Genomic DNA, 13,837 nt, shown 5'->3' with positions numbered 1-13,837 from the left:
TGTCTAATTTCTTTAAAATAGTTTAAAATAAAAGGCAATTTTTTCAGGATGCTTCTTTAGAACGCCAATCGACACAATTATTTACTTTAGGAAGCACAAATCCTTGATAGAATAGCGAGTGTTTCAGTGACAGAAGTTCAACAGGTTCACCTTGATGGCTAAGGAAAAATGCACGATGATCAATGCTACAAAGCTCAATTCTAGTGGGCAAACCATGAAAAAGAGAAAAAAAGAATAACAAGCCTTTGTCCAGTTGAAACCTTACAAACTTATACAAGCCAGAGCATAGAGACCGGTAGACTGTTATCTTCTGTGATCTGCAAACACGACAAGCTTTGCTACTAGCAACAGCTATCTTTTCACGTTCAATTACAGTTTACAGAACAGGAAGTGGACCTCCTTAACTCCCAACAGGAAAGGAAGCCTTTAAAGGGAGAAGGGAAGAACAGAGAAGAGGCACAGAACTGCTTCTGGCACCTCGATATTGACGATGGGCAACTGTAAGGACTCGTCAACCTCCTCCTCTCACCATCCTCTATTTGAGAATCTGGATCATGACGAACAACAGTTGTCTTAAGGGGCTCAGGCAGTAGGAAGTTACAGACGGAGCCTGTAGAGTAATTAGTCAAATGGGACTCCATATGTCGACAAGATTGATAGCTTTGTATTGTTGTTGAATAAAAAAAACTAGAAACTGATCCGAGATTTAACAGGATGTGCTGCATTACTGACAGATGAAAAAACAGAATAGAGATTCTATGTTTAGATTTGTAAAAGTAAAACAATGAAGAATGTTTCGATGTCAGGTTCGTGCTCTAGCCTCAGATAACCAAGATTAAGTTTCTTAACCGGAGCTATAACAAAAAATAGAAGTGATCCATGTACAATGTTGAGAAAGAAAGCAAGGCTTAACTTGAGTAAGAAATTATTTGTACAGAGCACCTCAGCCTAGTTAGCAGAATCATCTAATTCCAAAGAAAAACTATAACTTTGAGAAAAAACAAGCTCGTCTATGGGTGTTTACTTAAAAAAAAACCAAGGCATGATGGTCCATTCAGGCAGATATTTCCACATAAAGCCTCAAAGTTTCCAGTTGCCGGTAACATACCAGTTAAGACTGCCTTTTGTAGCAAAAAAACTCAAGCAGTAGAACTTAGCTTTAACTGAATCATGTATGCTCGATTGAACCACAATCACTTATTATTGTTGAATAATGGAAAAAACTTGCTTTTTGATTGATCATTGAATTATCAAAATTTCTGGGCCGGCCATAGTAATACATCATGGTCGTAGTAATCATTATGGTGTACATTTCTTGATATTTTCCTTATAATATGTTTTCTAAACTCACAATTAAACAAACGCATTAATCCAGATTGCCAATGAAACAAATAGCAACATATACCAAGAGAAATGAAAGTAGACCATACTAGAGCAGAATGAGTTGTTTATGCAAGACTTTGACATCTATAGCCTGTGGGAAGGGGCCAAGAGTAATGCAAAATTTGGAAGGTTTCCCCTGAAGCTCAAATCATTGATTAAATTGGCATAAAACTTACAAATTAGAACCAATTAATTTTCCAAGCCTATGATTTATCATATTCTATGAGTCAAAACATAGTGGAAAACCATAAAATATCATTTTAGCATGGGTAATCATATCAATATTTTTGAATTGCAAGTAGCAAATGCCATTTCTTATTGCTTTGAAAAACCAATCTGAAAAAATTCTACTCTGGCTGTATCTGGTCCAATCTTGGCTGATTATTGTAAAAATATGATTCATATTAGTCATCTTAAGCAAAGGAAGAGAACAAGACAGAAAATAAAGGACAAAGAAGATTAATATAAGAAAAATCACAGGCAATGGAGACACAGGAGATATGTCCATATATATCCAAGTTATCACCTTCATTCATAGAATGCACGTGTGTTTGAGTTTCTGGAACTTCTTAGGTATATAATGCTTCTGTTTACTGAGTTGTGCTCTATTTTGTTTTTTTCTCCAGCCATTGATAAATGATTGGGGGAAAATGATCAACCATTATTCCTTTTGACACAATATGAAACCAAAATTTCCTCATGTTCGAATAACATCGAAAGCTGAAAGACTTGTAATGCTTTTAACATAATATTGTAATTATCTTAAGAAGGTGATGATTTGAGATGTATAAGAGGTTGAGTCCTCTCCACAACAAAGTGCAGCTGTCCAGTATCACCATAAATACCTATTTCTGAAAAATAAGGACAACACTATAAAAAGAAGAGAGGTATACCTATCCTAGCAAGTCTATTCACCCATTTAGGAATAGACTTACCAGTCAACTGGTAACAGATATCTTGGCAGAAATGATTGCAATTCTTTGTGATCAAGTGGTAAGTGTCTCCATTGTAATTCAAAGATTGAATTTCCACAAATTCTCTGACCTGTAAGGGGTCTAAATATGTTGTGCCCATGAATATTGATTTCCTAAACCTGAAGCCTGGACATTGATGAGGATCCACCTCAAAGATTCCACTTGTTGGATAATCATGCGCTCCAAATGCATATTCCACACCATGAACTACAAGAATATATTTATAGGGCGAGGGTAAATTTTTTATATTAGTAGATGACAAGAAAGAATGTTTTTAACTCAAAAGTCCAAAAGAAGACCAGGGAAAGAACAGTGGTCCTACAAAACTCACTTCTAGATAACAATCCAATCAGAAACTAGGCAACACAAAAAGCAATCATGCGGCAAAATTTCCTGTCTAATAACAGCAGTATGACTATGTTAAGTAGCTTTCCTTATTTATCCCTCATAGAACAAATTCAGGAACTTCAATAGACTAATGGCATCAATATCTGCAATTGCATTGAGTAATCTTTTGCAAGTTTAGATTGAGGTATTCACAATTAAATTCTGTGATCTTCTGGTCTACGATTTGATAATCCTTGTTGTCAAAATATTACTAGCATGCACCCACGGAATGATATGAGCTAAAAATTCCATGTGGCATCTACAACTCACCTTCAACTGATAATCTGTGTCCATTTAACACCAAAGCAATAGTATTATAGGCCCTCTTGTTATGAAAGACAAGGAAAGAAAGTCTTACAATTGGACCTAAGTGGGCAAGTCATACTACCTTTTTCTGTTTTTCATTGTACAGTTAGAATCTCTACACTACACATTTACAAGCAACTAATCTAATTAAAAGGCTCTTAAACAAATACTACTGCAATGTAGCAAGTTCAAAGCTTGAAATTCCCTCTTCCTGGTTCAGGTAGGATTGTTGAACCAGCAGGTATGTCATTCCAGCCAATCGAAATCAGCCGTCATCTGATGAGCAGGATGAACCTAGCTTTGTTAGGTGCAGAAAACCAAATAAGATGTAGAATATACCTAAAATTCTATAAACAAATGCCAAAGCAATTTCACCATTCTAGCTAGTCTTCAACAATATCATGTTCCACAATTAATCAAGACTATCATATGTTTCCTATAAACAAGTCGTTTACCCACTTAGTTAGGAGGGTTTAAGAAGGTCAATGCTGACACAAGCTTGTGCCTCCAACTAATTGGAAATCCTTACCACTAGTATCTACAGAACAGCAGAAGTAGGCCTATTAGTTAACTGATGTAAAACACTATGACGGTATTGATTTCCACTATCTTTTCTTCCTTTTCTCTTGAAAGTGGCAACTCCATGCTGGAGTCCCTAGTCCCTGCTGTAACACCGTGCACATATTTAACTAAAGAATGTAAGATTTAACTAAGGCAACACACAAAAGAAAATATCATCTTAGCCAACTTGGGTTAATGGGCATGATAGGATAGTTTCACAGGTAAAAGACTGCAATTAGCTGCATGTAACCATAAGAACTCTACCATGTTCTCACATTAAAGGAGGAAACATATTAATATTTAGGCAGATTAAGAGTCTATTAGACAGTTCAAGAATTTTTTCCAATACATAATTTGACTATAAAAGCAACTCATATATAGACTAATGCATTCCCAATGTTCTTTCAATGGAACAAGCCAGAAAAAAAAAGTACCTTCAACGCCAGTGTGAAATATCCCAAGGCCTGCCCAGTACATATAGCCATTTATAGATGTCAAGTCATAAACATTGAGATAAACAGGGACATTTCCTGATGTTTTGCTGGCTGATCGAACTTTTAGGAACAAAGAAAAACGGCTCGAAGCTCTACTTATCCGAAAAGGCAAAAAGGACTTTTCCCCCTTCTTTAAACGTAGCTTCATATTCCTATATTTGAGTAAAAAAAGAGGAAAATTAAAATACAATTCCAAACCACAGTCAATACTTCGACTGTTGCTGATAATTGTAACAATATAGGAAATAGATGAATCATTGAATCCAAAGGTTGAAAAAAAAAAGCATGCAGAAATTTCCCAATGTTAATGGTATGTTTGATTGGATGAAAATAAGACGACAGAAAGAAAAAAGATATGAATTTGTTAATTTCTCAAGTATCATTTAGATGGGGAAAGAGGAGAGGAGAAAGAATTTTGTTCAATGATTTTATTTTATTTCCGCCCAAATCCGGAAGGAATGAAAGAGAACCCAAGTAAATTTGAATATATAACAAACATAATAATTACTTCTTGACAAACAAGATGACTGAAAGTATCAGAAAATTTAAAAAAAAATGATAATAAAAACCTTTCTTCAAACTCAAAGACAGGGTTGAACTATGCAATAAATAAATTAGTAGTAGACGTCAACCCTAACCAAGAGAAGGAAAGCGCAGAACTTGAAGAAAAAGCAGAAACCAGATGGTTAAATTTTCCAAACACTTAAAGCGCTTTCAACATAAGAAACCATTGACGAAGCGACAGCAGTTTTGGAACATCAATGACAATTAAGGATAGTGATACTTCATCCACCAAGTCGACGAAAGTTAAAGCACGAACTACCTGATTTTGAAAGTGGTGCAACAAACGAACGAAATGCAAATTTTCAACTTAACCCACCCAAAATCCCACGGAAAGAACAATCCTTTCTGGCAATTTCCCAAGGACCGAAATTGCAAGAGAAAACACTTGCGACGAAGGGTAAAAAATTCAGAGAACAGATCGAGACACACCTTCGTCAAGGAAAGGCCGTCCGATCAAGACATCACCTTGGGAGCTCGAGGGACGATGGGCGCCCTCCGCGACACCGATCACGAGGGGAGCCTGGGGAGATCTCGGAAGATTTGGAGTTGGAGAAAGATCTGCACGCCCGGTTTTGACTTCGTTTCGAGATGCGATATCTCTATCCCTGCCGCCGTGATCGATCGAAGGGGAGGGAGGGAGGGAGGAGCAGGCAAGGCTTGGCCCTGCGTGCCTGTCTGTTGACTGCATCTGAAGGCGCGCTCTTTTAATCTGTTCTGCTATCGACAAATATGCTGATTTTCTTCATTAAAGAATGAAAATATTATATTAGTGGAACTTTAATGAAAAACACTATTTTAATGAAATTCATTCCACGTTTTAAAAAAAAAATTCGAATCAGTTCAGTCCATGTTGATATCTTCCAAAAACTTGACATTAACAAATCTTAATTAAAGTATTCAAAGATATTTTAAAATCATATAACAAAGAATAAGGGAATATGTGTAAAAATTGAAGGCACTCCAAATTCGTAGTCGAAAGAAAATAATTTTTATATATTTTTATTTCATATTACTGTGAAACATGAATAATACTTAATGTATATAAATTCACTTAATTGGTTTCGGAAATAATATCTCGAATTTTTTTATTAAAAAGTTACTTAGATGCAAATCATGATTACAGGCTGTCCAAAATTAATTTGATCTTAATAATTTTTTTATTTTAAATTGATGAATAATTTACTTGTGAATCGGTCCGAAACTAATTTATATTACGACTACAAAGAAAATTGTATTGTTTATGTTTGACTCCGTCTGAAATTCTGAGTATTAAATTTGATGGATCATCCGAACCAGCAAATAGCTGATAGATATTGACCTGTTATTAAGATTATCTCATTTCAGGAAATTAGTTTTAATTACGTGCAAGCATTTCCGAAATTTCAATGACAATGCGTCAAATGTCGACAGATTAAATACGATCGAGAAGTTTCGAGTTAGAAAATAAATATGATGGAGATGTAAGAACTAAGAAGCTTTCAATACATCTGGGATCTCTTATGTCTACTTTCTACTGTTCAAAGATTTTTCTTTTTTATCTGAAAATTTCTTTATTAAAGAAATCCAGATGATATTCAATTTTTACAGACATACAAGCAAAGCTTTGTGTGTGAAAAGACAGAAGAATCATCACAGTTGAATAACACAGAAAAATGATTCGTAGATTATAGCTACATTTAAATTCTAATCGGATCTTGATTATGTTGCTCAGTTAGCTTATTTAAAGTGTTTTTTTGTTGAATACTTTCGATTTTAACGAAAACCTCAATGTTTTGCCAAAGCTGATCAGAAATTAAACCACAAATCTGATGAGATTCAAAAACCAATTTATGTATAAACTTTGCAATTATATCGAAATCCAACCCGTGCCATGTTGACACACCAATAAAATAGATTATCGTATGTGCTGATAAACTCTGCTGGCACACAATCAGAACACACCACTCAGAGAATTGAACTGATCCCAGGCCTCCTGCGAGAAAAAGAAAACAAAGAATAAATTGGGATTTCAACAAATTGGTCGGTTGGATCGCTTGAACAAATATCGTATTAGGATTAGGGAATAATTGATGCGATTGGCTACAAAAGTTTGGCTAAACAATTCCAAGTACCTGCAATATATCGAAAACCTTTTCTGCAAGATACTTTTGGTGCTCAGCAGCGCCTCTCTGTTGTAGTTTATCTGGATGCAAACATAGTAGCGCCTTTTGGTAAGCCCTCTTCACTGAAGGTCCTTCAATTATGTCAACAAGTGGAACTGGCTTCCATCCGCTGCCCGACCAAAGAACCTGAATAATTTTGCCTCAAAATTAGACAATGTGAATCTGCAATGACAGATTGAAAAATAGTGCTTCCAACAATATACATGATCGTGATATATTGTAGCAAATACACAGGACAGAATTAGTCAGGAATGGCAGATTGATGAATTAATCAAACAAGAAACATGGAGATGCCAGTTCAGAAACTAAGAGAAAGGAGTTTGGTAGTTGAATTTGTAATTATGAAAATAGAACTCACATATTGGAGAGTGGATAGCAATGATCGAATATTTCCTTCTTTTCCTTTTGACCACTCCAGAATTTTACAGTTAGCAAGCTGGAAAGAGGAAGCTGGTCAGGCTATATGTGAACAGTCATTTACCAAGTTCTTTTTAATGGAATAGACATATTTACTTCTATCTCTTCCCGTTGCGAAGTAGATTGTTGATTTTCGAATGATTTTTGAGGTAACTCTTCCACCTGCATATAAACACTCATTTTTATCATTTGGTATTTTAAGGAAAATAAAAAACTTTGAGAGAATGCAGATTGAAATCCTAGTATTAGCTCCAAGAATGGAATAGTTGAGCGTGTTAGGTTTTATTAAGCAACACAAAGTAACAAACCAAGGACAGACGATATCTTTTGCTTGTTTTAAGTAGATCCAGAGATCTTACAGGGCTTAGGCTTCATCAGTTAAGAGGATAAATAGGAGGGGAAGTGAAAGGGAGGGAAAATATTGATACACTGAGTACATTCAAAGATAGAGAAACTAAACCCAATTAAGATGAGTCAATTAAAAGTATGGTTTGAGGAGAGGAAGAGGAAGATTTGAGTTTCTTTTTCTTCTTTTTTAACCAATAACAAGACAAAAAATTGATTTGAGTGTCAAAGTTGCACTGAACAAAGCCAACGGAAGATCCATCTAGCCAACTACCACACTTACGAGTTGCGACGTTAAGGTGGATTCACCTTGATGGATAATTAGGAGGGGAAAGGCGATGGCTAAGGAAAGCAAAATAATAATGTATATAAGTGATCCGTGATCCATATTGTAGAACATCCTCTTTTCATTTTTTTTATCAGCCCTTGATGAATGAATTAACTTGGGCTTGAATAATTTTTGTCGTGTTTCAATCCCATTAAGTTAATGGTTTACTTCTACCATCGGGTTGTACTTTGATCAGATAAAGGGAAGGGTAAGAACTGCCAATATAGATAGAACATTCTCTTTTCATTTTTTTTATTTGTACCCAAATAGTTACTCTGTTACTATTTTGGTCCATGCATGCACTGTAAGTTCCTTAATTGTTGCACACGTGCCCTTGGTTGACCCAAATGCCTACATTGATCATCAAACAACATTGTTTGCAAGAACAATTCAACAGGCCTGTCTAGTGTCTGCTACTACTAAATAAATGACTTATTAAGCAGAAAGTATTAATAAAACATGAAACCTTGAAGGCATATCAAATATCTAAACACAAAAACTTATGTTACTAATATTGGATTATTCTGCAGGCTATATAGAAGTTGCATCCCTACAAACAACACACAATCAAGTCATACCCATTATGTATGTCATAATTGTTCGCACTAACTAGTATCAAAATATTGGAACTTAAAAGGTGGCATAGTTTTCAAAAGAAATGATACTTGAAATTAGGTGTTGCTAATCTTCAAATCCTTCATGCACTTCTAGTTATGTCCAATAACTACAAAAAAGTATTAAAAAAAAAAACTCATACCAAACATCCTTCAAGATCTTCAAAGTGAGATTCCTCAACATTGTAGGCAGAAACATTATTGTTTTCTTTTGTAGCAGCTGAATAAAAAGGAACAACAATCAGAAGAGGCGAAAGTCATAATCATAACTGAAACAGAACAAACAGAGATTATAATACATTGAATGCTAAAGCATCTTGCTGTGCTCAATATGAACAGCCAGACCATTTTTGTGGCAAATGAAATAATTTTTTATTTTGTGTGTGGCCTCTTCCAGAGCTGTTACATATGTATAAAATGAATCTCAGCTACTGATTAATCAACAGTCAGAATTTATTCCCATTGATTGCTCTTAATTAGACAGCTCTGTATGCCTTCACCAAAAACCATGGTGAAAATCCCCTCCCCAATAGTTTTCCAGCTAAGCGACCTAATGAAGTTCTGTTTCTTCTTGTTGCCTTATTATAGCATAAACTTATCTTTTTGAAGCATACATATATTCACAGTTGAGCCACACTGAAGTGTAACAAAAGATTTATTAATGGAGTCTTTGCATATGTAGGTGATTACAAATTTATAATAGAACGTAGGCAACCAACGAATAGCAAATAAGCCTAAAGTAGCATCACCAGTAACCTGCAAGCACAGAATATGGTGGAAATATCCCAGCATATTACAGTTATTGCAGAACTGAAGGAGGAAAGAGTTTGTAACGAGATTTAAACAACTGAGATTAATTACAGATAAAATATATCTGTAACTGATTAACATCAACAGTGAACAGATGTCCAACTGATTAATTACAGATAAAATATATCTGAAATCTCACAGAATTTTTTTCCAGAAAAGAGTAAGAAACTTACTGGGTTTTAGTCCGGAAGTGTTACTCCTTTCTGGAGAAGGATCTTTAGTAAGAGGATCATTTGAGCTCGTATAGGGTGGAAAAATCCCTTCATTCTTTAACATTTCATTCACCTAAAAGGTTGTCAATATGTAATGGAGTTAAATGCATTAAGGTAATTCAACATCACAAAATTATGAGAAGAGTAACTTTCTAGGAATAGCAGTAACATACTTCTGCAGAGTAAATTCCAAAAGTTCCTTCATAATGTTGAGGGGCAGCTTTCACTTTGTCATTTGCTTCTGCAGCAGGTGTACTAACTTGAACTTCTGCTTCATTTTTCACTCCATCTTTTTCTTTGGATTTTGTATTCCCAGATTCAAATATGCCTTTGCGTTTTGGGGAGCTTTCTATATTGAAGATTTTAATAAAGTCCTTAACCCTTCCTTTTACTCTCCTACTGTGCATCTTTTCTTCCAAAAATACTGGGATATCTTTCTTTTTAGTGTTATTTGCGCCGACATCCTCAGAGTTTCTTTTTTGCTTCTGTTGTTTAATTCTAAAGCCATCAGTTGCATCTTGCTGTCCTCCATCTTCCTCCTCGTGTTCATTCAAGGTCTCGGATCCTGAGTAGACAAAGAAACAATATAGAACCGTAAAACCAACCATAAGATTAACTTGTGTGAATGTGTTGCCGTTTTTGCAATTATTATCCTGAAAGAGTTGATGAAAAATTTTTACGGTCATACTTTCATTATCATTTATTGTACCAGGGCTCTCTCCAGGATTATTATCTTTATCAAAAAGAAATGTCATAGATGGCTTGTTATCACTGGCAATTTTCTATTTTTATTTTCGTAGATTCTAAAAACTAGCAGTATTACTGCTGCAGTGATTAAATAACACAGATGTTGAGAACAAGTACCTGCATTTCCAGTATAAGATTTGCTCGAGTAATTTGGATCAAGCTCAGACAAGTTGTACTCACGAAATGACAAATCCGCCCCATGCTTGCTCTCTGAAAAGATATCATTTATTACCTTGTTTTTGTGGTTTTCAGTTTGATTGTTGGATATTCCAGGTGAAGCAGACATATAATCATCATCATCAGATGGATATTCAACAGATTGTATGACCACTTCAGGTAATCTACCATATCTACCAGCAACGTTAGTTTCCTCTGAAAGAGAAGAAAGACCAAGTGACACTCCTTTGCTAGCCCATCTGTATATAGAGAAGTGAAATTGATTGTTGTTGATAAAACCCTCTAAGCTGGTTGCATATCTTTCAGACTGACTTCCCTTGCTGAAAGTTTCTGACGATTTAATGGTGCCACGCGAGAGTTGACTAGCTAAAGGGCTTTGCCGATAAAATGCATGACCAAAACTTCTCGGGTCATCATGAACTTGGGCTGCTCTGGAAGCATTCGGTGAATGTGGAAATCTAAAAGTGTCAAAATTGCCATCCTCAATCTCCGATGGAGGGTGATGTGTTGGCGAACCAAATGGTGGATGTTCTACTCCTTTTGCCAACTTCGTCACGGGGAAGCTGGAACAGCCATGTTTGTTAAACCAACAGAAATATACGCATGAATTATATCATTAAAAAAACAAAGAATTTGATGTAGATTATTTTTTTTTGCTAAGGATGAGTATTTTATTGAGTAAAAGATGGGTGTCTTATAATAACAATAGCACAAATTTAACGCCTTTAAAATAAAAAACCAATCTGTTCTAGTTTCTAAACCTAGGTGGGTATCAGTAGCCTTGGACCTCTTCGTAATCAGATCTTCATTCTCGCAACTTGCTTTTCGTTTATGATCACACATATCAATGCTAATATCACGATGCGAAGCTGCTTCAGATTCTTATGTTTTTAGGGGGAAAAAAAGGGAAAATGAAAAGAAAAGAAAGAAAAATCAATTACTTGTCCTCAATGTGAAAAATCCAAAAGGAGCGTATCCCTGTGGTCTCGTATAATTAATCCTACAACAATTCAGGTGGTCAATCTACCGAAATTGAAACTTGAGGAACAGACGAATCGATTGAAACTTGAAAAGATGGAACAGATGCTCGGGAATCGACTCAATCTGAAAAGAGGTACCAAAAGAGAGAACAATCTGAAAAGATGGAACCTGAGATGCGGCGGCAGCGACGAGCCTCCAACGAAAACAGGCCGATTAGGGCTGACGATTCTTGAACTAGGCGAGGAAGGGAAAGGGTCCCGATCAAGCTTCCCCGGCGTGGAGAGGTCGGACTCGCTGCCAGGGAATATGTCGCCGTAGAAATCATCACCGAGGAGCCGCCTTCGGGCCGGGCTGCCGAAATCCCCGAAGGCGGGCTTGTCGGCAGATGGCGGGCGAGGGCGCGCGCGCGCGTCGAGTGATTCCTCCCGGCTGCGTCGTCTCTCATAGAAGGAGGACCGCCTTGGGGGGCCGCCGAACACATCAGCGAAGTCGACGTCGGAATTGCGGTGGTACTGCGGCTGCACCTGGTGGTTGTGATTGCCGAAGGGATCGCGGTAGGTGTGTCCGAGCAGGACGTGGTCCTTCTCGCCGAGCTTCGCCATGGCGTCCGAGAAAGGCTAGTGCGAGGGCATTTTCTTGATCAACGGAAGAGGGAATGGAGTTAGGGACGGGGTGGAGACGAGACAAAAGAAGGGGGAGATTCAAGATTGGGCCAGTGGAGTGGAGAAGAATGAAGAAGGATTGGATTTGTGGTTGCTTGTGGTTGTGGTTGCGAATGACGAACGCACACAGCTGGAACTCGCGCCACTAGTAGTTGCCAGTTTTCGTATGGCGCGGAGAAGTTCGGAGTGGGGACTCCACCCGGGAACGAACGACTGGAGAGGAGACGAGAAACGGCGACTGGTGGGACCAAAATGGAAGGATTTATATGGAAGCTAAAATCCGTTTGCAATCCAAATTAAACCGATAGTTTCAATTCGCCGATCAATTGTAATTCAGTTTGGTCTTTTTATGGAAAAGAACATGGTGGGCCAAAGAAAAATACAGCCCACAGCCGTCTCTACATACTTCTCCACGGCAAGAAAATCTATCAAAATCATCAACCGGATGTTCGAGCCAATCGTGCCTTACTGAGACACGATACCGTAGAAGGCTTGTCAAATATGAGAATCCAGATATCTCTCGAGTATCGTCTATCTCAGCTCAAATAGATAACTCAATCTCAGACCTTTGACTCCTTTTGTTGCACCAGTTAAATTTATACTGGTTCAAACCGGACCTTTAAAACCAGGAAAATTCCTGATTTTAATTTAAGATGGCAATGAGACGATTAAATTTCTTTTAATTGTACTATCATACGATTTGAACAAAAAGTTCATTTACTATTAGATTAAACAACCACTGGTAATGATTTTCACCGGCACGCCAATTAACTCGCTGCAATTATTATATAACTGGCATCATTTTTTGTCTATTTCTTTATTCTTTTGAATTCATTGGATGCAGGTTCTGCACATATGGCCTGCCTAATTAACCTATAGCTTGACAATCCACCTACAAACACAGAGCTATCACATGATCAATAGTGGCCCGGCAAGGCATTATTCAGTGCTCGTACCCACCGAATTAAATGCTATGGGACAATTAGCTTAATCAATCACTGGGTGAGTTTGCTAGCTCCAGACAAGGCCATTTGCGTGCGTGCCAAATTCTGAATAGCTACAAATAAATAAGTACTGCTCAGTACTTAGTTTGGGTCCACGTGAAAACAAAATTCTCTCTCCAATTACTACGAGATGAATCAAAGAGGTTTGCTGATATTTGAAATATATATAATTAATTTCCGGATTTTTCTGGCAGTGGTATGAATGCATACTGATGAACTGAGTGGGCCAATATCATGTCCTCATCATCATGTGTTGACCAAACACTGTTGAATTAGGTTTTGGCAGCAATAGTAATTGTGATGGAAACACAGAATCAACTACCTTCATATTATCAAATATATCCTCGGAGGGTTGGACCTGGTCCCTAGTTCTCCATTTTATGCCAACTCTTCGAAGCTTCATCAATTCATCAAGACCACCTCTATCTTCTGCACCCAAACACATGTATTCTCGGTCTGTGAATCTCTCTCCTGCCGTAAGATTTTTGAAGATAAAAAAAAAAGAAGAGGCTAATCTGGAACTAGCTGTGAGCACCTTCAGTGTGGCTGTCACCAGTAGCACTCTGTCTATGTTATTTCAGAAACTTGCAGCATTAATGTTGGCTGTAGGGGCACATTCAAGCTCATTTTGACTACAGGGGTACACCAACCTCTTTAACACTCGCGTGGTCCTTGTCCTCTCCTATTCAATTAACCTAACCATCCTCTT

The 13,837-nt window shown here is 37.1% G+C and overlaps 2 protein-coding genes across 3 annotated transcripts; both read right to left on the bottom strand.

Moving 5' to 3' along the window:
- Positions 1-141: 141 nt before the first annotated feature.
- On the bottom strand, positions 142-5,329 carry LOC141814303 (deSI-like protein At4g17486). Of its 2 annotated transcripts, none has more exons than XM_074702241.1 (4): positions 5,099-5,329; positions 4,046-4,257; positions 2,277-2,564; positions 142-610 (listed from the first exon to the last, which is right to left on the bottom strand). In XM_074702241.1, the coding sequence occupies exons 2-4, from the start codon at positions 4,251-4,253 to the stop codon at positions 366-368; spliced, it is 741 nt and encodes a 246-aa protein (XP_074558342.1). In that variant the 5' UTR covers positions 4,254-4,257; positions 5,099-5,329; the 3' UTR covers positions 142-365. The 2 variants fall into 2 exon arrangements, with proteins under 2 accessions (XP_074558342.1, XP_074558349.1); XM_074702248.1 differs by having other exon boundaries at positions 5,135-5,329.
- Positions 5,330-6,483: 1,154 nt separating this feature from the next.
- Positions 6,484-12,182, bottom strand: LOC141837168 (J domain-containing protein required for chloroplast accumulation response 1). Its single transcript, XM_074724620.1, has 9 exons — positions 11,631-12,182; positions 10,422-11,044; positions 9,731-10,122; positions 9,519-9,630; positions 8,679-8,755; positions 7,345-7,410; positions 7,190-7,267; positions 6,781-6,957; positions 6,484-6,641 (listed from the first exon to the last, which is right to left on the bottom strand). The coding sequence occupies exons 1-9, from the start codon at positions 12,062-12,064 to the stop codon at positions 6,600-6,602; spliced, it is 2,001 nt and encodes a 666-aa protein (XP_074580721.1). The 5' UTR covers positions 12,065-12,182; the 3' UTR covers positions 6,484-6,599.
- Between the last annotated feature and the right edge of the window lie 1,655 nt (positions 12,183-13,837).

This window comes from Curcuma longa, chromosome 1 (assembly GCF_044706935.1).
Source record: "Curcuma longa cultivar G26 ecotype Majalengka, Jawa Barat chromosome 1, ITB_CL_G26_1.1, whole genome shotgun sequence".
Classification (NCBI taxonomy): Eukaryota; Viridiplantae; Streptophyta; class Magnoliopsida; order Zingiberales; family Zingiberaceae; genus Curcuma; species Curcuma longa.
The sequence above is the reverse complement of the archived record's forward strand: the minus strand, read 5'-3'. Positions and strand labels throughout refer to the sequence as shown.

Bases quoted from the DNA above. Each gene is read 5' to 3' on its own strand.
- LOC141814303 (XM_074702241.1), bottom strand. From the start codon at position 4,253: ATGAAGCTACGTTTAAAGAAGGGGGAAAAGTCCTTTTTGCCTTTTCGG. The intron at 2,565-4,045 runs GTACTTTTTTTT...ATATTCTTGTAG, and splicing joins ATTTCACACTGGCGTTGAAG to TTCATGGTGTGGAATATGCA. The intron at 611-2,276 runs GTATACCTCTCT...ATTACTCTACAG, and splicing joins GAATAGACTTGCTAGGATAG to GCTCCGTCTGTAACTTCCTA.
- LOC141837168 (XM_074724620.1), bottom strand. From the start codon at position 12,064: ATGGCGAAGCTCGGCGAGAAGGACCACGTCCTGCTCGGACACACCTAC. The intron at 10,123-10,421 runs GTACTTGTTCTC...TTGTCTACTCAG, and splicing joins ATCTTATACTGGAAATGCAG to GATCCGAGACCTTGAATGAA. The intron at 6,642-6,780 runs GTACTTGGAATT...TTTTTCTCGCAG, and splicing joins AGGTTTTCGATATATTGCAG to GAGGCCTGGGATCAGTTCAA.